Source organism: Haemorhous mexicanus, chromosome 5 (assembly GCF_027477595.1).
Source record: "Haemorhous mexicanus isolate bHaeMex1 chromosome 5, bHaeMex1.pri, whole genome shotgun sequence".
Taxonomy (NCBI): Eukaryota; Metazoa; Chordata; class Aves; order Passeriformes; family Fringillidae; genus Haemorhous; species Haemorhous mexicanus.
Window position 1 is genome coordinate 30,023,461 of NC_082345.1, and position 24,435 is coordinate 30,047,895.

The following is a 24,435-nucleotide window of genomic DNA, read 5'->3' on the forward strand; positions in this document are numbered from 1 at the left end:
AAATTTTTCAGAGTATTTACTACAGAAAAAGATGCATGGGCAGAGATAGAATATTTTTTTTAAAGGTATAGGTTATTTGTAATAGATAATGGATTGAATTTTGGTGTAAATCTCTCCTTTCAAAGAAGATTTCTCCCATAATGTGTCATTTTAGTGAAGTTATCTTCTCTTCAATCAAGTCAGTTTACAGCTGTAAGGTTGCTATTCACAGAGCTGTTGTGTTTTGCTTCAAGATTTACTTAAGTGCTTTCAGTTCTTCTCTCCCCTTCACAGCAACACATACGTTTTTCATTTAATGGCACAGTACTTGACAGAAATTAAGCTATAAAATGTGAGAAATGTGAGTCTGCTTAACACAGAGTAGTGCATTGTTTTCTGCATTTGCTGTCAAATATTGCCTTCAGTATAAGGTTTCTCAGTATCTAACATTTTCCATGGTTACTGCCCTTTTAATGTGAGGAGTTAGTTTTCGTATTTGCTGCTTCAGTTGGAGCTGTGTGTGTATGTTTAAAACCTAGGCATTAGAGCATAAGCATCTTGCAGAGAAGTATTGTTTCCATGGAGCTTAGGTTTAAGCTCATTTTATGTTTTTTTTTTTAATAAAATAGTGTTTATTTTAAAGAGGCATTTTCCTACAGCTTCAAATTCAAACAAGACATAATTTTTTAAATTATCTTTCATGAAAACAATAGAAAAAAAGGGAGGATATTTGAACTGGAAATTGCTTTCTAATTTATAATTGTATTTTTTTCAGCTAAACTAAGAATCGTTTATTAAAACTGTTATTATATTACACTACATCACCACACACAACCATTAATATTTGCATAAACCAGATTATGTGCACTTCTAGTATATTCTTTGTCACAGTGAGTTATTTATTAGAGGAAGCATCTGCTCTTTTCTATGGCCTGAGTGTTGAATGCATGGGAAAGCATGTAACATGACTACAACAATCTAGCTTCATTTGAAATGCTGAATATCTGCCAGTTAGAATTATGAAAACACTGCATAAAATATAGTGACATGTTTCTGCTGCTGAGGTTAGCACTGCATTCATTATGCTCACAATTTACCCCTGTCTTCACACGTTTATAGTTTAGGCTATATTAGTGAGTTTTGTGTTGTAAGGCATTGTAGGAACCTTTAGCTTACAGGGGTTTTTTTCTGTACAGTTTTCATATGAACTTTTAAATTCAAAACATGGATTTTTGAAATTATGCATTGGAAAAGGAGAAAAATAAACCTATATTTGGGGTGTTATATAAATAAGGCTCATTTTTTTATACATAAAGTTTGAAAAAGTAAATCTAAATTTCAGTTTCTGAAAAACTAAACATCATATTTACATTTACATCTAACTAAACAGGACAACAACTCAAACATGCTTTTTAAAATTGATGCTTTTCTCAGCTCTGTAGAAGGCTTTCTGAAACTTGAAAAGGCTGTTTCAGGTGTTGAAGGGAAATAAATATTTCAGTGAACTCTGTACATGTATTATTCCTACAACTGCAAACCTGCAATTTCAGATGTTTGCTGAAAGAGTAAAAGTTCCTGCTCTTAAAATCCTTGCTAGAAATACTTTGTGCAGACCACAGTAGATCCTCCACTGTCATTACCTTTAAATGAGATTATTGGTGATTTTCCAGATTCTGCAATATATCGTGAACCTTATTATATGTTCTATGACAAATTACACATTCAGGTGTTTCTAGCTGTCATAACAATGAACATTTATGATAGCTTGACTCATGAAAAATTATTCTAATTGTATGATACTACGAAACTTGCTTTGGTTAAATTATTAGTATTAGATGTGGTTTTACTAGCCATAAATTATAGTACTATTCCTGATATCTTTGACTGGAAAGGCAGTGAAAAATAAATATTTCATCATCTACTTGGGGTGTGGGGCTTGTTGTGACATAGGAAATACTTTCAGTTGTTTTTGCTTAGTACATTATTGTGGCAAACTTGTGCAATGCCATTCAGGTTCACACATTTCCCTTTCCACCTTGCTGCATGTCAGAAAGCTGTTCTAATTATCTTTAGTCACTGGTCAGGACATCTTTCTTGCTTGAATTCTTGATTCCTCTCAGCAACCTTCAGTTACTTATCATTAATATTTCAGTGTGAAGTGTCCCAATCCAACAAGGTTATGGATCAGTCTGTTTACAAATGTCATGAAGTCTGCAAGTACACTCAGACTAGATGTAAGGAAATTTTTTTTTTTTTTTTACAGTGAGGATGGTGAATCACTGGAATAGTTTGCCCAGGGAGGAGGTAGATGCCCATCCCTGGAAACATTCAAGGTCAGGGCCTCTCAGCAACCCGGTCTAGTTTAAGATACCCCTCCCCATAGCAAGGGGTTTCACTAGATGACCTTTAAAGGTGCCTTCCAGCCCAAACCATTCCATAACTCTCTGGCATACATGGGATAAATGCAATATTCATTGCTCACTCTCAGGATAATCAGGAGCTTTGGGTTGATGTAGCATATAATAATAATTCTCAAGTTTCATCAATAACATGTCATAGTACTCTTCTAAGGAGCAGCTGGGCAGAAATTATGATACTATGATAGAAGGGCAACCACCTGGATTCTAGGTGCTGGTCCTCTGGCCTTCAGCAAGCCAGAGGAGACAGCACAATACCCTGGTGGATCTCAAGGAGTATGTCAGAATTTAATAGCTGTTCTTCACTAGCTATATAAATGAAAAAGATATTTCTAAAGGTGGCAGATACATTGCATTCTTCCTTTCTGTGTTTCCCAGTTTATTTCTACTTTAAGAGGAGAGTCATATGTGACCCTGGTAGGTTGTCACATGTTCCAGGGAAGTAATAAAGCTTCAAGTGACCTGATTTTTATAGGAAAGGATATTGACAGAATGAAAAAAATTCTGTAAAGTACAAATTCTATCTTTTTGTCAGAGTGTCAGTTCAGATTAGGTGCCTCCTGAGCCTCTATCATTCCTATTCATAGCTCTTACAAACACAAACTTGCATATACCTCAGCCCTTAATCATACATCATTCAGTTTGATTCTCAAAAGAAAGGCAAGACTATATAGAAGGCAGAAGCAAGGGAAGCTAGAAACCTGGAAAAAATGTGGAAAAAAAAGGTTTGACTCAACATCATGTAGTTCTTGAAGATTTAGTCATATTATGGCACATCATTTTACAATTGTGTATAACTCTTTGCAATGGGCAAAAATAGATATTTTTGGAGCAATTTCATTCCCACTGATTAACAATCTCTTACCCCTGTGCAGGTTTCAGACAGTGTATCATAGGTGTTATACTTTTAAACTTGTGCTCAGAGGAGATCCGGCTGGCTGCAGGCCTGTGAACAAGGGCCACAGTGTGTCCCTGGCACATGCTCTGCACCTTCAGTGTCACATTATGTTTCTTTCTACAAGACAAAAAAAATCTGATTTACATTGATCAATATGGGTGGCTGTTCTCTAGTGATTTCCCACTAGAGTGACTCACTCACTCTCAGTTTTGGGTTTTTTTTTTTTACTTCTATTGTGTATGTATTTTTATCCTTTCCACAAAAAAACCCCTACATATTTTAATGTGCTAGAAGCCCAGCACATTATTTTTGTGAAGTTATAATTTCAAATAAGAATAAATTCTTTCTTGATGTTGGTGGTCAGGTATATATCTCATATTCAACAATTTGGAGGAGTTAATAGAAATTTGAGATTGAATAATCTCTATTTTTAAAACAAAAATTAGACTCTGATTTTGATTTCAGGACTGAAGATAAAGGAATAATATTTTTAGGATTTTTTATTATGGAGTTGATAATAACTTGGGCATGTAGAAATTACTGTAGTTGTTGCGGTTGGTCTAGAGCTTTCAAGAAAAGAACAGAATCACCTTGCTTCACACTTGATACTTAGAATCTTACAACATCTGCTAACATTTAAGTTGGTGAATTAGTTTAGATCTTAGAAATTTCTAGAAATGCTCAGTATTAGCAAAATGGAGAACATTTTGTGGCAACTAGAAGACTTTACAATGCCAGTGTTGAGAAATTTTCTTTTTTCTTTTTGTTACATAAGCACTTTTTAATAAAGGTTTATCATCTTCACTTAATGGGTTGATAGAATTTCTGACTTTCTAAAGTATTAACAATCCTTTTTTGGCTCTAACTCATTTAACTTCTGCTGGACATACTATTATATTTTATTTATTAGAGAGATAATTAGGAAGACTTTAATTGCTGGTAGCTTACATTCTAACAATTTTCTGAGTAACCCCATCATTTTTATTTATTCTTCTCTGACATTTATGTTCATGCAATGTTAATTAAAGAATGTTGAATAACATTCAGAAAATCAAATTGAATGTTAAGAGCAATTAGGAAAGGAGTAGAGTACAAAAAAATCATTATGTCAGTATGACTGCTTGGTGAGCCATCGTCTTGAATGAGGAAATCTGAGAAAATGTCATCCCTGTCACATCATTGAAAACTGAGAGGATGAAGGGTGACAGGGATGGTCAAAATCCTGGAACAGCTGGGTAAGTAGGCTAGTATTTCTCATTCCCTAAAGGAGAGGACATGGCAAGTGCATATGTCTGTGACATCACATGGAGAGGATAAATAAAGAACAACCCTTCATTGCCACCTAAATTATAAAACAGCAATGTCAAACTTGGTGAGATAGATAAAAACAAGATGGGGGCATGAAAACTGTGAAAGGGGACGTGCTCTAAAGGCAACTTGAGAAGGTAATTCTAGAAAGCTGGATTGGTAGACATGCAAAACAAACCTTTTGACTATGAAATGTTAGACCCACAAGGTGTTGCAGAAGAAGAAGCAGTTACTGCATGCTTGACCTAATCTCATGTTGGTTTCACTGTTCTCTAGGTCAGCACTGTTGGCTGCCTTTACAGACAGAATGTTGGGTGACACAAAGTATGATCTTTTCTAATGATCTATTCTAATCTATTCTACTATTCTAATTCTAGTCTATTCTACTGTTTGGTGTATCAACTTTTAATTGTTTGTTTTTTTTTGTTTTTTAATGTAGCTGAATTCAGGCACTGAACAAAATTTTCCTTTGGTGTTTTGTGACAATTTTAAGGCTGCAGTATTTCTTCATGGGCTTCTCTAGGCAGATTTACTATAATTAGGGTTTTGGCATTCTGACTTAAATGCGTGTTTCTAGAAGAGTACAAGGAGATTTGAAGTCTCCTGTTTCAGTCATTGCTTTGGTAAATAAATTTTTGCCTCTGCCTTTTTACAGCAGACTTAAATGGACAGGCTAAAAATTCTCTTTTTTTCAAGGCTGGAAGGATTCCTTCTCTTGTCCTGCAGTTGCACTTCAGCTGCTTCGATGCCTCTGTGTAATTTTCTATTAACTTATTTTAAGGAATGAAATGGCTGAAGTTAAAAAGTTACTGGAGCTTCAGGAAACCTGCTTGCAAAATTTTGTAATCTTTATAATTTCTACTACCTTAAACTAGTTATTAATAGTTTATATATGTGAGATTAATAATACTAAGAGCTCATAATCTGACTAGGTAGAAAGTGGAAAGGTAAAAACAGGTAGAGATACAATCTCATTCCTTGTTTAAATATGTTTTTTGAATGCTGACCACCAATTTTGTATTGTTTGCTAGTACATACTAATTTTTTTAAAATTACAAATGCATCTTAGTGTTCTATTTCTTATTTATTTATTATATTTATTTATTTATTATTCTCTTTTTTCTATTTATTTTATTTGTATGATTTTTTCCCCTGATCACTGTTACCAGTGTTCATTTTCAAGCTCTTTGTTAGTTTAACCTGGGATTTAGATCTGTCTCTACCAAAATCATCACTAATTTTGATGTGAAGCTGCTCTTGGTGTCATCTTAACCCTATCCTTCAAGAGGCTTTGAATTATTGCCAAACTTACATAAAGATAAAATGACCACAATGACCAGGAAAAAGCCCAAAAAACAAAGAATCATGTATTTATTTGCTAACAGTATCAATCATTTATCCAAAAAGGCACTGTTACCTACAGCCATAGCTTACCTTAGGTAATACAGGTTCTTGGTTAAGAAATTGTTACTCCACATTTTGCTTTGGACATCGCGTTCTTCAATAATTTTCTTAGTAAGGCTATGATAATTTCCAACTGTCAGGGTGCTTTCTTGCCCTTTGCCTTTTATTATATCATATTTGATTTATGTCTGATGCTTGACTTTCAGAGACATCCATATATCCAGTGTAAGAAAGATGTGGAAATATGTCTGTGCCCACGCAATTGCTTTCTGTCAGGATTAAAAAAAATGTTGAAACTGGATGTTATCTACTTATTCATGGTCAAAACTAGAAACAGTCTGCTTGACTGGATTACTGTACCAGCAAAACCTCTAATTCCTTTTTTCCCTCTCCCTTAACATTTGCTATGTATCGTTGTTATGGGACCTTTTGTCATTATTTTGCTCAAATGTAGAGCAGTAATTCATCTTCATTCACAGTCTGGGATCCTGCCATCCATATGTAGAAGGCCTTTTTTAAGTTTTCTTATATGTAATATAAATATTTTGTAAAACCATCCCTGAAGAGAATGTAATTGTAGTGGTTAATGTAATTGTTGCTCTCATGAGATACAATTAAAAAAGAAAATGAGACATCTCCTGAATTACAACCTAGCAAAACAGGTATTGCAAAAGCAGTAATCCAATTTTCATTAAATAAAAAGTTTGATGAATGAAGTTCTTCTGTAAACAGAACAAGAACTGTATTATACAAAAATTTAAAGAAATAAATGTTTTCTTCTAGCATGCAAGTAATTCTTCTGGTCTGTTACAGTTTGAATTTCAGCAGAATGTGGTATTTAATTTGCTGGTGCTAGCCAGAGTTATTGAGCCTGGTCCTTTTCCTGTGTCATCTGAGAAACATCTCCCTTACCTACTTAAATTTTTTGCATTTCAGGAATCCTATTCAAAGAAGAGAGGTTATGCATTGGAAGCAGTACCCTCTGTACCTCTGGATGCAGTTCCTTCAGAAAATGACAGCAGTCTTTGTGATTCAATAGACGTAGCAGTCACCAAAAAGCCTTGTTCCCTAGAGATAGCAAGAGTTCCTTCCTCCAGACCAGGTAAATCACCAAATAATCCTTTACACAGTTATTGGTGGAAGTGTTAATCTATAGAATATGTAGGTTTTTGTTTTTAAGTGTGCAGTTCTCTGTTTATCACAGTGTGATTATAGTCTTCCATTAGCTACTGTAAGAGCTTCGCATCAGAATAAAGATTAATAACAAAATGTTTACAAGTGAAAACAAAGAAGATGTTTATATACTTTCCTAGATAAATAAAAGGTTGCAAAAAGCCAAATTAGAAAGGCTTCTTGTAGACAAGCCTTTTGCAGTAATCCTTTAACCAACTGTTTCTTTTTTTTCGAAGTACCCCTTAGCAACAACATTATGGAACTACTTCAAAATTCAAAGTACTCTGCATTTTCATGTTACGTGGAAAAATATCTGATCCATTTTTGAAAATTAAATAGTGAATGAGAATTAAGAGAATATTTAATATTAACTGACAGTTTGACAGACTGCTGTTTATGTTATATATAGTTTGAATAACAATGAGTTAAAATAGTTAAAAACTAATAGAATTATGCTAAGTCAGATATTATCTGTAAGAATTGTGTATATGTTCTCCAAAATTATATGATCTCTTCCATTACCCTTGTTTGAACTCTTCATTAGTCACCACCTGGTATAGGAATTTCAGAATCTAGTCATTTTGCTCTAAGTAATTGGACCGAGAGGCTGCTGTGACAAATGACAGTTCTCAGCAGCAGAGACCTATTTGAAACAGGCAATTGACTTTCTGACCTGTGCAATCTTGATTAGGAGTCATGATTTGGGTAATGTAGAGGGATGACAGATGATTGTTGACTAACATCGTGCCACTGATCTGGTCTGTGTAAGGGAAAGCACCTTCTTGATTTCACAGCTGAACTAATATTGAAGGAGTGCCAGACCTATAGCATGCATAGTGTATGAGGGCCAGATAGCAAGATACAGCTTTGGAGTTTGCAAGGTAAGGTGGAGTGGATCGTAGTTCCTACCTCTCTATCAAATTTGAGCTAAAGAAGACTTGCTGGAACCTGCATTATAAGCAACAGTCTAAAAGGTGGCACAAAATAGGATAGCATCTTTGTAGCATAGCTGCAAAGAATGGACCTGAATCTGGCTTGAACATCAGCATGACTACTTGCTTCTACCACTTGTTTCTGAGTTTGATGATTGTGGCTCTGATAATCTAAAACAAAATTAGTCTGTGCAGGATAGTATTGTGGGTTGCTTTTTAGTAGAGGAAGAAAATAACAAAGTATCTTTGTTTTTCACACTTCTATTTGAATAATTACCATAAACATATGTCTTGCAGTGGAAAGACTGCCATACACATACCTAATAAATTGGTAGAGGGAGTTCATTACCTGCCTTCTTAGTAATGGGGCTCAACAACAAATCTTCCCATGGTAATTAGTATTTTTAAAAATAGATGGGGTTTTCACTAGTTTAAATACCGGGCTTTGGAATTGTGCTGTCTGCTGAACATAAGCATTTTTCCTAGGCATAGTAAATCCATTAAGATCAGTGAGAAACACAGATCTTGTAAAGAACATTTTTATGCCTTAATCTGGAAATATGTTTTGTATAAAGTTTAAAATAGTGTGTATCAGGGGCCTAGAGTATAACCAAGGAAGCTGTAGGACATTCATGAGGACATGCATGATATTTAGAAGATCTAACAAGATCAATGAGTTGACAATACAAATGTACTGTAATTCCTTCTGTTAATTTTCCATATACCACTATGATATTTTCCTCTTGGCATTTTATTGGGAAGAACATTCAGCTGCATAGAAAAATGTAGTTTTATTTTAAGCTATAAATGTAGAAATTATTTACCTGGCCTGGCTTGTAAGCCATATCTGGAATCATGTTGGCTCTTATCTTATGCTAGAAATGGACCAAATTAAATAAATCATGACACTCTCAGTTATAAGGTATTTAGCACTAGGTGTAATTGTATGCAAAATCATCCTGCCACTTTAGGTTGTATGGATTTATTGTTTGAATAAATTACAAAATCATTTATTTAAAAAAAACAGCTAATGCTTCATGGTTTTGTGTCACTGACATGCCAGCTTTGGGAATACTGTTTCAAATTTCTGTATTATGTGATATGTAGGGCTCTGGGGAGAAAAAACAGACTGCTCTGTAGTTCTCCTCAATCTTGTTGTTAAACTGGTAGGGAATCACAGAGGATGAGAACTCCATGCAACAAATGGTGAAGGTAAAAAATGTTTTCTGGGTGAAAAACTGAATAGAAAGCAAATAAAAGTAGTCATAAAGTTGGTTATGTCTACTTCTTAAACCTTATTTTGTGTGATTTTTATGTCTGTTTGCAAGAAATTAGGTTTATATAGGAAGAGGAACAGTTACATTTATTATTTTATGCTCAAGTTAAAGGAATTGCTTCTAATTAGCACAGATTTAAGAGTAAAAAAGAGTGCTTGTGTGTCTCAGTCCAAGTTAAATTGTTCTTTTTTTTCTGTGACAAAGTAATAGGACAAGTTTAGCAGAGTGTATAAGCATTTCTTATCATTTTTACCTTTAAACTAGTAGTTAAGAAATGATAGGAATATTCTGAAATATTCTTTCCATTAAGTAAAATATAAATTTGGCGTTAAAAATTCATAGATCCATCTCATAAAATGAATATAAAATAATGATTCATTAATCAATCTGACTGATTCTTCTGTTGGCTATTGTCCTGTTGGATATGTGTCCAACAGTATCAATATTCCTTAAACTAGGCATTTCTGCTACTCATTTTAATTTTTACACCGCTCTTCTATTTAAAAAATTCACATGACATACTTAATCTTGAAAAATAGTCATGGAATTTTATTAGTTCATAAGCCATGCATTAGTATTTACCTTTTGCTTTTAGGGATGTAATAAAATTTTGTGAACTATAACAACAAATCATCTTGGAAAAGGTGTAAAGGAAGTAAAAAAGATGTTCATGAGGTTAGTGTGGTTTTGATCACTTATATAGAGTCCAGAACACTGATTTAGGTATTGGGGCTGCTTTGGGGCTCTGATGTTTAGGACCCTTACAGACTTGTACCCTTAGTAGCTTAGACATTCTGTAACACAATCCATTTTGTTTTGGAGAAATATTGAATGAAATCTGAGCTATGTTAGGGTTTTTTAGTTGTAGTTAAGTGTATGTCCCTACCCAGTAGGGAGATTTATATCTCTTTGAGTCTGATTTTACTATTTCTACTGCAGAAACTCCCTATGAGTGAGACCAGGGGACATTTCACATGTTAAATTTTCAATAGTAGTGAGTGATGGCCAGTAATAATTGAACTATTTTTAGGTCTCCTTGAGTATCATCAGGAAATAGAGAGAACTTTTCAAACTCAGTTTCTCCCAAATAACCACTTTCCTTGGGAAATTTGTTCTGTCTATGCAGATTAACAAAGGTTTTAATAAAGGATCTCAATGCAAGAGACATTTCTCTATGCAAACTGCATGAGAATCATCATTGAGTAAGAGAATTCTAGTTCAAGAACCTCTTATGTTTCATTATGTTACTTTGCTGTGGCTGCAGGTCAGGGACACCTTAGTGAGCCATCTCCAACTCTGAAAATAGCTGAGCTGTGGCAAAGCAGAACTCAGTGTGGGCTGCACAATCCATCTGAGAAATAAGGTGAATACTATAGGGCTTCACTTGTGCTGAGCTCTCAGCCACTGCACAGTCAGCAATTCCCAAGGCAGTAATTTTAAAGCTAGCTCTTGTACAACTACTCTACCCACTTTTATCAAAGATATGGATTCTATCAGGGATAGAAATTGTCCTTAGATATGTGATGTGTTGCCAGTAGCCTGTACAGGCAAACACAAGGCAAGGAGTTGAAGCATAAAGAAAGAGATAGCAGCTATTCTGCTCCTTTGCCCAGCTAAGTGTGCTTTGAAGTAATCTTGCTGTTGTCAGTAAAAAAAATGCTTGGTTTGTGCTTAAATGCCAGTGACTCCTTAGGAGGACCAGGCAGTTAATAAATCTGTAATTAATCATACCTTCTTCTTATAGCCTCATAATCACAGCAGGGAAATTAATAAAAAAGTAATTGACATTGAATTAATACAATCTACAAAACTGTCCCCAAGCTGGCCAGTTCTTTGCACTATTAGGGTTTTTGTTTTTTTGTTTTTTTTTCTTTCTCAGCCTGGCATCCCTCTCCTGTCATTACAGTGAAAATTAACCCAAACACTTGACAGTGTGTCATATCACCTCAGCTGTATAACACAGATATATAGGAGACTATTCTCCAGAAAACTGAATAGAAAAAAGAGCCTTGCTGTGGTAACCTTTTTATCAACATTAAAATATGTCTTTTACTTAGTTTCAAAATCATCAAATACTTGGCTTGGTAAATAAAGTTCTATTTGTCAGATCGTCAGTTTCTGTTTGACTTCAGTAATTCTGAATATTTGCACACTTCAGTTTTCCAGTGACTAAGATCTCAAGTACATATTTTCTAACTTGATTAATTGAGATCTTCAGTTTTGTGCAGTTATTTTCTAGTTATAAGCAAATCAGTGAAAAATGGCCACGAGAAGGAACCATCACACTGCCAGATATAAAAAATTGTCTGGATGAATGGAAATTCAAGAGTGTAGCTTTAGTCATCGATGCTTTACCACTTTGAAACTCCAGTTGATCTGAAGGGTCAGACACAAACCTTTCTGAAAGCCACTCACACTTGAATTGCTTCAGGCAGGAATAGAGCTGTATTTCATATAAGTATGCTCTTTAAACCAGAGATAGTAGGATATAGTGCACTTAGACACATGACCTACAGTCTAACTCCCCAGGATTAAATACTTTCAAGGAAAGATATTTAATGATCAAGAAAATCATCTTAGTTGTGTAGGAGGAAGAAAGGAGACAGGTTAACAGTTGGTGTAAACCAGCTGAAAATAGTCTATGAAATTTAATGTAACACAAATGTTTCTGAAACAACCAGCCATTTATGAAGGCTTTTGATATTGTGGTGCATATTATAAGTCATTACTACCTACCTGCCATCAGTGCTGAATTTTCTATGCAGCAGCGATGTGAACGGAGAACTTCAGAAAGCTCATCAGAGCCATTAAAACTTACTAGTGCTTCAGGACCTGACATGACATCACAGCACCAGCCTGCCAGAGTTGAGGAAGTGTTTCAACAAAACTTTGGCACATGATGTGCTTCTTGGGGCTGCTCTGTGCAGGGCCAGGAGTTGGACTTTGATGGTCATGACCCCTTCCAAGGAATTATTATCAGAATATTCAGTGATTCAGTGATGATATACGAGTGCTAATCAAATGTCCCTTCTTGTTCTGTCTTTTACTCAAGGGGACATTATCTCCGAAGAGTATAACAAGTCTGTATGTTGAGTGAGATGTGAGGAGCCACTCAGGGCTTGTCATTACAGAGCACAGGGCAGAGGTATTGCAATGCGAGCCCTGCATCCATTTGGTGGAGTTGGTTCACTGACAAAAGAGAGTTGTGTTTCCATAACAACCTAATAGCTGAACAAATCTTAAGCAGCAAGCATTTTCTTCTCCAAGTAATTTTTTGCCTTAGAGAAAGGCTCCCACTGCTAACTAAACTTTTCCAGTTGTCAGGATGTTTAGCACTATATAATCCCCCTTTGCATTTAGCACAGAAAGAGTATCTTATGCCACAGCAGGCAAACACAAGGCAAGGAAAGAATGAGCAAGAGAGCCTCACAGTGCCCTGAAACGATGACAACACTCCCCTTAAAGGGAGAAAAGTTAGATTCTAGCCCTTATATAGTTCCTTTCAAGATAGATCTTCAAAATATCTGGGTTTTGTGCCTGTTGCTTTTCAAAGTCATCTGTATTAGAATCACTGATTTCTGTGCTAGTTATTAAGAAGCTTCTCATTTCCAACTTCAGTGTATTCATGGCCAACTCCAGTCAAGACAGAGATATCCTAACATTCTGTCTTTGGAGAAGTTGGAGCTCTCCAGGAACTCTTCTGAAATCAAATCTGGATTATGATATTTATACCAATGGGAAGTGGTTGAACTGGAAAACAGACACCTTTTTTCCAATTAAATGTTATATTTAGTCCAAATGAAAATAGTTTGATTTTGCTGTTTATGTGCTTTTTAGTAAAATTTACTTGAAAGTAAAAATTGAAAATTAGCAAAAGTTTTCAGCTGAACTTTTAATCAATAACTTATTAACAGTGAAATTTAATGTCAAGATCTATACATTTTTTTTCTCTCCTATTGTTTTCCTTACTTTAACCCATGTTTGAGCTAAGTGGATGTAATTTGGCTATGGTACAGAATGTATCAATTGACTTGTTTTAACAGGTTAATTTACAGTGTTGTAATGTACCAGACACCAAACTACCCTTCTCCTGACTTTCACTTTCTCCTGTCACCTGTGTGGTGACACTTTTTGTGTCTGTCATTCCAACTGCCACAGGATGTAGTGCAGAATATAGTGCACACTTATCAATTTTGTCTAGTACATTAGTATGTGCTTACAGCTACGATTTTTAGTTTCATGTGATCTTTTAATGAAAATCAAGAGAATGCTGATGGAAGAGTGAAATATACAATAGCTCTTCTATCTTGCATTTTGCTGGGTTTTTTCTTCTGTACAGCTAGTTCTTTTTTAAGCACCCTTCAAAACTAGAAAAGATTCCTGAAACTTATGCCTAGAGTATTTGCTGCTGTAGTTGTTTCTATATCAGAAATTACATTTTTAAAATTTCTTTTAAGGTTTAAAGTATCTTCTGGAATTTTATAGTTACTTTTAGTTTTTTTAAGTACAAATCCCCAAAATATGAGAAGCTTGGGAGTTTTTATCTCATCATAATGATATTTTCATACCTTTTTTTTTGTATTTCTGATATTATTTAATTAGGATGCTTTCTATTGACTTTTTAAACACCGTATCTCCTAGAGGAGCACAGTTCACCTGTGGTCTGTGTTGGTCACTATTTTTATTTTATTGACAGTTGTTCTAGACCTGCTGGTCTCAATAAGTAGGTCTTCAAGTGATCTGAGTCTCAGGCTGACATGTATTTTTAATGTCATTGATGTCAGCACATGTTTTGACACTGATTTTAATTGAGTTAGATTTTCACTGTGTACATCATCTTCCAAAAGAAGGGTCTTCATTAGAATTAGGAATTAGTCAATTAAGTATTGATATGAGACTGGGAAAAATGTGTCTTGTATTATGAGATGAAGAATGAGGTGCTGTGAGAATATTGCCCTTCTGATTTTGTTTGAAATCAGGAGAAGATGCCTCTCAAATTATCTGCTACACTGTTGTAGCTGGAAGTGGCTGTAGACTGGTCAGTGAGGTGTGTAACTCTGATTTCTGCCCTTTTAACTACCTCCTTTGAATCACGTTGTGGCAACATACTGAAGCTGTGGTCCACCCTAGCTACATTTGGGTGATGTTCAGGAGGTGAGTGAGACAGCCTGAAAATCCTTTCTACAGTGAAGTTTTTTCCTAGGTTGTCCAGGTTTGGAGGTTTAGCCAAGAAACAGGCCCAGGTGATCTGTATTCACTTTTTGTAGACAGATGCTGTCCCATATTCTTTCTTGACATGTCTGTAGCCTGCTGTCAGTAGATACACCCACAGTGCACGTCTCCCCTCCCTAATGTTTAAAGAAGAAAATATCCGTGTTTTATTGTTTCAATTTTCTGCACAATGTGAGAATTGGGGTTTTTTTTTGTTAGAAGTTACAAAGGGAGAGGAAAAAAATTAACTTTTGTTGGGCAAAATAAGCATCATTCTCATTAGGATTTGACTCTAATTATAAATGTATTAGCAGAACAAATTAAGAGATGAGGGAAAATAAACTATTAAAAGTTTCAGTAGCAGTTCATCCTCTGGCTTCCCCTCCAAGCAGTCCTGGACAGCATGAGATAAAGCCATAGGTTTCTCTAACACAGCTGTTCCTTTAGTTATTCCATTTTAAACAGTGAAATTTTATATTTGGGCAAACCTTTGTTATCATAAAATTCTCAAATTAATTACTAGAAAATTGAAATCCTCCAATTTTGTCATCAAATGAGTGGCAGACTCTAACTCCAAAGCGCTATGATAAAAATGAACTCTTTGCAGTGTGGGGAATAAAAAAGTTCTTCTTTTTTTTCTTTCTTTTTTTCTTTCACTTAACTTCTTGACTTTTGTAAAAAATGAGAATTTTTCCTGCAGGGCTAAAATAAAACTTCAGTGTCACAAACTGAGAAGTAGACAGTGAAACAGACAGAAGTATTCAGTGATTGCTGTTTCTAGAGTGCTTTCTTGGCTGACTCTTCCCCATTTAACTGGCAGCTTTCAGAATCCTGACAAAGAGCATTAAAGGAATGAGGTTCATGTAAGCTTTTTGACACTCCTTCTACCCATCGTGGATTTGCAGGATAAGGATGGTAAAACTGTTACCTTTTTTTCATTTGGGTTCTGCACTCTTCTCATGCACATGTATCTGGAAGAATTCATTATAAATTTTTTTTCATTTTCTCCACTGCAAACATAGACCACTTGAATAAAGTTTAATAATCCAAATTTACTTGTAGTACTTACCTCTATTCCAAAAACTTTACATTGTATTTTAAAAACCAGGGTTAAATGCTAAGATCCAGTTTTTCTGAAGCAATGCTAATTTGCATGACCTCTGTCCCTTCCATTTATTATTAATGGTGATCCATATCAGCTATTCCATTATTCCTGATCGCAGGCTGAAAGCCTACAATGACCAAGGTTACTCCATTAGCTTCCTTTTAGTCTTCTTAAATCTTATCAATATGCCAGGTACTATTAAGAAACAGCACCGTTTATTGAGATGAATTCTTGCCAGATCGTTTTGAAATCTTGAATACAAATTAGATATATTGATTAAAAATTTCTAGCCTTAGTAACTCTCATTTAACATTCGTTTGGAATATTATCCTCTGAGTTTCTGTTTGATATTTAGGGGAAATATTTTTCATCTCTCGGTTTATAATATTGTTGCTCCTGCCACATTTCTAGGGTGATGTACCGTAATTTTGTTTGTTCCATCGTCCATTTCCCTCACATTTTTATGACCTTAATGCAGCAGAAGTCATGTGAAGAAACAGCATTATCATCATAAAGGCTTCTTCAGAGAGCCTGTGCACAGGAGACTGAATTGAGGTCACACAATTGAGGTGTCAATTCTTACATATTGCAGCTCTAATGTACTTTCCATTAAAACCTTATCATCCCTCTAAAAGGTTTTTAGTATATAATTAGGATAATTGCTCCCCATCATATGCTCCCCTGGATAGCATCTCTGATAATATCCTGAAGAATGAAATGTTATTCTTAAAAGCACTCTGTCATGTTTGAAGTTAACACACATGGCTGATACCATGGGATCGGTTCATTATCAAAATACGTGCACTCTCCGCCCATCCATTATGTTCCAGTAAATATGTTTATGTTGAAGTAATTTCATTTTCCAAAGGATTAGGTTCCATTTTCTCTACAAACTCAAGGAAAAAGGCTTCTGCTCAGCATATGTTAAAATTTTCTGATGTTTCATTGGGTTTTATTATTATTATTCATTAAAATGCAGTTGAAAAAAATCAGCCCTCACAGGAGTTTTTGGAAATTTTTGCAAATGAGTGCTCATCAAAGTGTGTGCATTCTGACCAACGCTCAGTTTCATCCATCCTGGTGTGATTGCTGTCTAGAATGATCTCATTATACACTTGACTGCATGCTGTCAGACAAAAACCCTTTTTCAAATCAAAACAATAATTCAAAGGAACATAATTGTTTTTGGCTGTTTTGCATTTTAAAGCCCACATGGAAATATTATTTAGCAGGATTTGAGTTTTTCTTTGTTCAATGACAATGAGTTGCGACATTCTTTGTAGTACTTTTGAGTTAGGGCTGGAATATATATAGACCAGATAGAACATAATCCATTCTAGTAAGTAATACTACACCTCAGAGTGCTGATGGGATTGTTTGATAATTGAGCAGATGTAAATGATAGTGCCTTTCATAAGTGGCAGTAACTTAATAGATAAATGGTAACTAATACTTCTGTAAAACTCACCAAATTGCCAATATTAGGAGAAATAGTAAAAATTCATCTTTTAATTTGTTTACAGTTTACATTCTAGAGGAATATAAACTTGAAATAGGTATAGCATTGCAAAGAGATCTTAATAGGTATATAGCTAATATTATGTGTCTCCTGATGCACCTGTGAATTTTCTGCAAACCTTACCCTGAATTTTCTACAAAGCTTTTCAATTTGAATCTTACTCCATTTTAGAAGCTGGGAAGAACCAGTTATCTTGAGCTCATAATTTTTATCCTCTTTTATTCAAGACTAGATACTGTGCTGTTTTGCATGAAGATGAAATTGAGTCCTATAGTTTGAGAGATCCAGTGCTCAAGAGGTAGTGCTTCACTTGAGTTATGTCTATAATGCAGTGCAGTTCAAGTACTGTAAGAAAAGCTAAAGTGGTTTTCAGAAACACTGGAACTGCAATAGAGGTATGTGTTGAATCACACAAAGAACTCTGTCTTTTGTGGAAGATCGATTTCTCTGCTGTTTGGTCTCTTAATTTCAGATGGTAAAGCTGCTCAGCTCTAAATGTTTAATCAATAGACACTGCAATATACTTATCTTAGGGTACTCTAGACATTCTCAGCATTACCAATGTTCCTGATCTCTCCTGCTCCTTGTGTAGTTTTTCCAGCTCTTTTGGTATTTTTGTATTGAAGGTTGCAAGTTTAACACAGTTTTTTAGGGAATGGTTTGTGACTTGCTGCAGATGGCAAGTAGTTGTGTAGCACAGCTTTTGGTATGTGATTACCTTTGATTTAGCTATTAGATTTGATTACCTGGGCAATCCCTTGAATTTCTATGTCCCATATCAGGGATGTGGAAGATCAGGGGAACCCTAAGCATCAGACTGTAATATGAGTGACTATATCTGTATCACAGAATATGAGAATTCTCTTCAATGCTGGGTACATCCTGTGTGCATCCCAGCTCCATGACAGACACCCCATGCAGTAACTCTTCCCTTTACTCACCACCAAACAAACTAAAAACTTTTTTCTGGTTCTTCTGACCAGCAGTCTTTAGATAACTTATTTTGGTGACTGATTGTGTCAAAAATTGGAATATAATTCTAGCTTATATCATACAACCAACTTAATAGCCACACTAATAATTTTATTTCAGCATTGGCCTGAAGCTGATCTGAAATACTAGATTTTATTATTAAAAAAAATACTCCTATTTCTACTGTCTTTACTTCTTTAGTAAAAAACAACTGAAGTGTTGTAGTTTTGTGAAAAGAATTAAGAGATTGTATTTAATACTTGAATATGTTTAAATGTGCTCCACTGGGAACTCTTTCTAATGAGAATTATATGTTCTAAGAATTTTAATAAATTTCTTTATTAACTTTGGTACATTCGGAAAGCAGAAATCTTGGCATCGCTTTCTAAATTTTGTTAAAGTCAAAATATTTGTGACAATATTAAGCAATTTCTAAAATAAAACAATTTTGTACATAATGAACAGATTTATTGGCTTTATTCAGTGTAATGAATGATTAAAAAATAGAAAAACATTGATTCCTAGTGAAGGAATCCAGTCTTTCATTAAAAATAAAAAATTCCTCCTATTCTATTTGAAGCTAAATAAAGACCACTCATTTACTTCCATTTTCTCTGCTTCTGTCTCCCTTTCTCATCTGCTAGTCCTGATGGCAACATGTAGCTTGCTGCCAAAAAGTTTTCTTCTCTTACTTTACAGAAATTTGGTTTTTTATTCTTTTTATACCATTTTCTTTTAATGCCACATCAGAAGAAAACTAGAAATGTGGAAGTGATGTAGGATTTCACAAAAAATATATATCAAAATAGGGTGGGAAAGGGTTTCTATTGCCAAGGGTTTGGTTTGATATATATATATATATATATCAATATTTATCAAAATAGGGTGGGAAAGGGTTTCTATTGCCAATCCACAAACATATAAATGCAGCACATATTTAATAGCATCTAATAAAAGAATAATTTACTACTGCAACAGAATATAAAATTATTCTTTTTTTTCCTGATATGCATTAAAATATCTCAGTTTTGGAAGAACCCATATGAAAGACTATGTTCACACCCAGCTGCTTTATTGTTATCAGAAAACAAGAAGTCTTCAAAGAGACCATTTCATATTTTGTGGCTCCAGAGCAGGATGTGTTCTTTCTCTAGTACAGTATATCACTGTATATGGTTGTCACTGTTCAGGATGATGACATTAAAACCAGCTGTTAGTAAGAATACTCTTTCCAGTCTAGCTCCAGCTCCACTTCACCCGATGTCCTTTTCCTTTCAGAAATCATTCTCTCCATGATGGAAGATGCATAATAAATAGTGCAGCACAATTAAAATCATTTTCTTACCCATAGGACTGGGATTGACACTAAATATTTATCCAAGAGCATTTCCATTACTTTTACATCTATTTATGGGTTACATTATGGTGAAAAGATATCAGAACTTTCTGTGAATATTGTGTAAGTAAATTTTGAAAAAACCCTCTTTTTTCTAGTCAATTATGTAAGCTGTCTTTCAGAGTTTTTCTCATCCAAACTGTTATAGCTGCAAGAAGAATTTGCTAGTGATCAATTTAACAAAAGTGTGTTCTAATGGAACAGTGGCATTTGCAGTAGGAAGTTGTTACTGGTTAGAAGTTCTGCCAGTAAGAGTGACAGGACTTGTGTGGGTCTTTTAGTTAAATTCTTACCTGTATTCCAGTGTGATTCTTATACTTATGAACTGTAAGTTACAGAAACTTGAGAAAATCCAAGCCATATTTTTCTCCATAAAACTTGACAAACTCCCAATAGTTTTATTTAATTATAATCTCTCTTTGTTTCTGCTCCATTGTGCTGGAATAGTCCTTCTTGTCTAAATCTACTGATTTGGCTCTATATAAACCAAACAGGCCAAAGCTACATGGTCTAAAAATTGAGATTTATTCATTTGCTGTCAATAGCAAATACAAATGGCTCTTCGATATATACAAAGTTTTGTGCTAATTTTATCATTCCTTTATATAGTTAACTGCAGCCCTCAAAAATTTCAGCAGTCTATCCAAATTAGATATCTGTGGTCTCTATAATAAATGTATTAGGTTTTATTAGTGGGAAAACATAATGGGAAGAATTTTAAGAAATTTACAAAGCTAGCATATGGATCTTAGAGAACCTAAAACCAAAATAAGAAGAGAAACCTGGGATGGTAGCAAATTAAATAGGCTGAAGTGTGGAGGAGATTCTAAACACTCAGAGAAGTTATGTAAATCCTGCTTGTCAGTCAGAAGGTAAGATTAATAATGCCTAAATATATAACGTTTTTATAATATATCATTTTATCTGAATTGCAGGAGATAGAAAATTAACTAATGCGGGAATATTAGTAAAAGGCATAGAATTTTAGTATTTTTCAGATGAAAATAATATGTATAAATGAAATATATAAAATATGGTGAAAAGGTTTTGGGACAATAATTCTAAAATGAAAAATCTGGAAATTAAAAAATGCTATCAATTTTGGGGGGTTTTGAGTTATTAGAAACTTTAATGCTGTAGTTCCAAAAATTAGCTGGTTGAAAACTGGATTGTGATATTCCAAAATTATTCACAGTATTTCCTTTATCTTTCTCAAGTCACTTGGACACTATCAGGGCAACATATTGGTCATATAACTGGTCCACTCTTGTCCAGATGCTTTGGTATCTCTTTCAAATTGAACAGTAAAGCCCATAAAGATTCCCTGAATTCTGACTGTGTATTTGCAGTGTATTCTATCTGCTGGACAAGTTCTTTATGCCTAATGAATATAACTGTTACATGATACAATACGCAATATGTATTAACAAGATACTTCTTTCAGTGTATATATAATGTATATTAAATGTATATTAAATACAAAAATGTAAATTTTCAGGGTGAGAGTTGAGCTTCCTAAATCTCTCTGAAGCTGCTTGAAAATTTAGATACTTTAAATAGGAATAACTACATTGTGAAACATTTAAAAACATTTCTATGTCTTTGGTTTTAAAGTATCTTTGTTAGCACTTTGACTTCAGTGTTCTGATTAAGAGCTTTATTAATTAATCGGTACTTAGAAGAGCTGAAAATATAGGTTTTTTCCATTAATTGATTTTCACTGTAGCTGTAGATAGATCTATATTGGGTGATTTATCTTCAAGACTGCTTAAATTATTTATTAACTGAACTTTGTCCCTGGAGTTTATGGCTATCATTGGCTTTATTTAAATGATTTGAGAACACTTACTCTCACCACCTTTTGTGGTTTATTTTCTGAAATAATTTGACAATGTATCCTAATTCAGTAATCATCTGTTGCCTATGTAAGAGTAGAGTATTTTTTCTGCATACCACACTTTGGTTATTTTCTTTGGTTTATAGGAGAAGTCTTATGAAATTCTAAGGCACACATATGATCACATTCAGTGACTTCTTACTGATAAGTTTAATTTAAAAATAAGCACAGAAATCTCCAATATCTACCACTCTTTTTGGTTTTTTTTTTTTTTTTACAAGACTATTAGGTATCTCAGCTTTTAGTTAATGGCTAAGATAACCAAAAATATTTTGGCACCTGTATCTATACCCTGTGCTTTTCACTGAACTTCCAGGAATATGATGCCTGTAAGTTGAGACAGTGCAAATACAGAAATCTATGAAATATCTGTCACAGACAAGTGCAGTCATTTCACTACAAACCTTTTAAATATGGAAAAGCCAACAAAAAAGCTATTACACAAAAATAAAAAAGGTAGATGGCAACTGTGTGGTATTGTTTTTGAATGCTCAATTAGACATCAGCAGCTTGCAGAGGCAGTCTCAAAAGGTTACTCAGGAAATGGTGGAAATCACCCATCATCTCTCATTAGTACTTAATGAGAGATGTTTTTCCAGACAGTTGCCTGGTATTACAAGGGTTATGTGGGCTTGAAGCAGTTCCAAAGTCTGTTTGTGCAGGTGGGTGATTAGAGGAAATAAAAACTTGATAATAGTCATACCCAACTCTCTTGGATGATGCAGAAACAACTAAACAGACCCCCTGCTGCCACTGGAATGCACTTCACTGGTAATTAATTCCAAATACAATCCTGAAATAGCTGCCACATCCAAGACTGGGCCAGTTATAGCTTCGAATGCTTTCAACAAGACAGTTGCAGATATATATTTTCAATTCTACTCAGAACAACAGTTATTCAGGGTTAAGTGTGTGGGAACCAAGCAAATTCAAAAGAGCCAATTCAAACTGTTGAGTCCAACCATTCTCCCTATGCATCCAATGTAGCTACCTACTGATTCTGTTATTCACTATTCCATCTGTTCTTTTGAAATGTCTCTGGTAATGTTTGTTCCTTGAAATCCTGAAATACACGGTTGTCCTTATCTGCAGTTTGTAGATTTATTCCAATTTGAATAGTCATGTTGGAGAGAAGATTTGCTGTGGGGATTTAGTCAAGTTAAAACAGTTTTAAAGCTGAATCCTATGCCATGGGAAATTACTTAGTCCTGTTTGAGGCTACTCTGTAACATGAATGTTTTTGTTATCTCCCTGAAAAAATAGGAGAAGTCTGTGCATTTGGTTTAAAATAATGAGTTGATTCTCCTTCCTCTGCCTTGTTGTTAATGGTTGTTAATGAGCCCTCTACAAGATTCAGGGCATCACTGGGCCAGAATTCTCTTTACCATGCAGAGTCAGATTTAGATGACTTTTCATGTGGGCCTGTGTCTCTCTCTTGCTTGTGAATCAAGCTCAAAGATTCCCTGGAGTGGAATCAGGGAAGTTCTTTGGTCTCCTCAGCATGAGAGTATCAGCATATCCCTGATGAAACATCAATATCTTTGATTATCACAGGAATCAGAAATTCCCAGTCTATCTATCTCTCCAGTGGAATTATAAGTGGCAATTCTTTTTTCATTCCAGCTATGAAGATTTTAAAAGGACTAGATGAGCATTCCCCCATTATCAAAGAGCATTAAAATCTGTTCCTAATAGTACCACACATGATGGGACCTACATATTCGTGTTAATTTCTTAACCAGACAATTAAATTAGCAATTTTGGTGGCTCTGTTCTCTGCAAGGAGATATATGTAAGTTCATTCACTGCAGACTGATCCTCCAGAAATAGTACTATTTCCATAATATCTCCTTTTTTGCTCTTCCAAGATTTCTGTTGTGATTATGAATGCTTTCTGTCCAGGACAGATCATTAGCATTGCCATGTTCTTTTCAGAGCTTTTTGCTTTCATGTAACATATTTGATGTTAAGAGGACATGTAACATGTACAGACAAAGGCACTCCCAACTTTTTTTCCAAAGACAGATCCAAACCCATAGAAATTGCCAGACTAGATAAGAGTTTTATAATAGTCTAGCAAATTGAGTCTGCTATAATTGATCAAATTTAGGTCTGTCTTGTTACCACACTAAAAAGCATTTTGAGCCCAGATGGCACTGAGCTATCTGGACCTTTAAAAAGCACATTTTTGCATTATCCCTGATGATGGGGTGTCCAAAGCAGATGTAGGATTTTGACCTACCTTCAAGTAGTTTGAAACATTGCATGAAATATTCCCCACTGAGCAAAGCTTGAGGAAGCTATTACTAATAATATCTAATATTTGGATGCCTTTGGATTTGTTTTCCATTTATGTGTGCAGGTGTATCTATATATTTCTGTGTATGTATGTTCATGCACATTCATTTTTCACCCTTGTCTTTTATCTCTCCCAGTTTTGCAGTGAACAAACCTGTCCAGGCCCTGTGTTTGTAGTATAAATTTCTACAAGGCCATAATGATTAGGCTTTGGGCTTCAAATATTGTTGTTCATGCCTACTATTGTCTTTTTGGATGTTTTAGAATTTAGTATATGTACTTAAACACAGCATTCGGTGTGTAGTGTATAATCTAGTTCTAGGTTATTAATGGTCCATACCTCTAGAGTGAAATACACATTTCTTCCATTTTTATAGCAAATTGTGACTCTGAGAATATAGTATTTAAGTGACTCCACAAATAGAGTGAATATGGAAATAAAATAGGTGGAGTATACATTTGCATTTTGGCTCAGGGCACTGGATGTGAATATGAAATAAATCATCATTTGCAGTTACTAATAATTTCTTCAGTCACAGGCCAGCTTTGGAGCACATCAGCCAGATTCCTTCTGGATGTGATGCTCCTTTTTAGGTGGGCACCAAAAGCACAGGGTCCTTCTGGATGCTGGAAGTTGTGAGGAGCATGT

General features: G+C 34.7%; 1 protein-coding gene across 2 annotated transcripts in view; it reads left to right on the forward strand.

Moving 5' to 3' along the window:
- Window positions 1-24,435, forward strand: part of ANKS1B (ankyrin repeat and sterile alpha motif domain containing 1B) — a 411,850-nt gene that overhangs the window by 110,119 nt on the left and 277,296 nt on the right. For both annotated transcript variants that reach the window (XM_059846720.1, XM_059846716.1), the window contains one exon: window positions 6,943-7,108. In XM_059846720.1, the coding sequence (XP_059702703.1) occupies window positions 6,943-7,108 (166 nt within the window). The remainder of the gene's footprint in view (window positions 1-6,942; window positions 7,109-24,435) is intronic.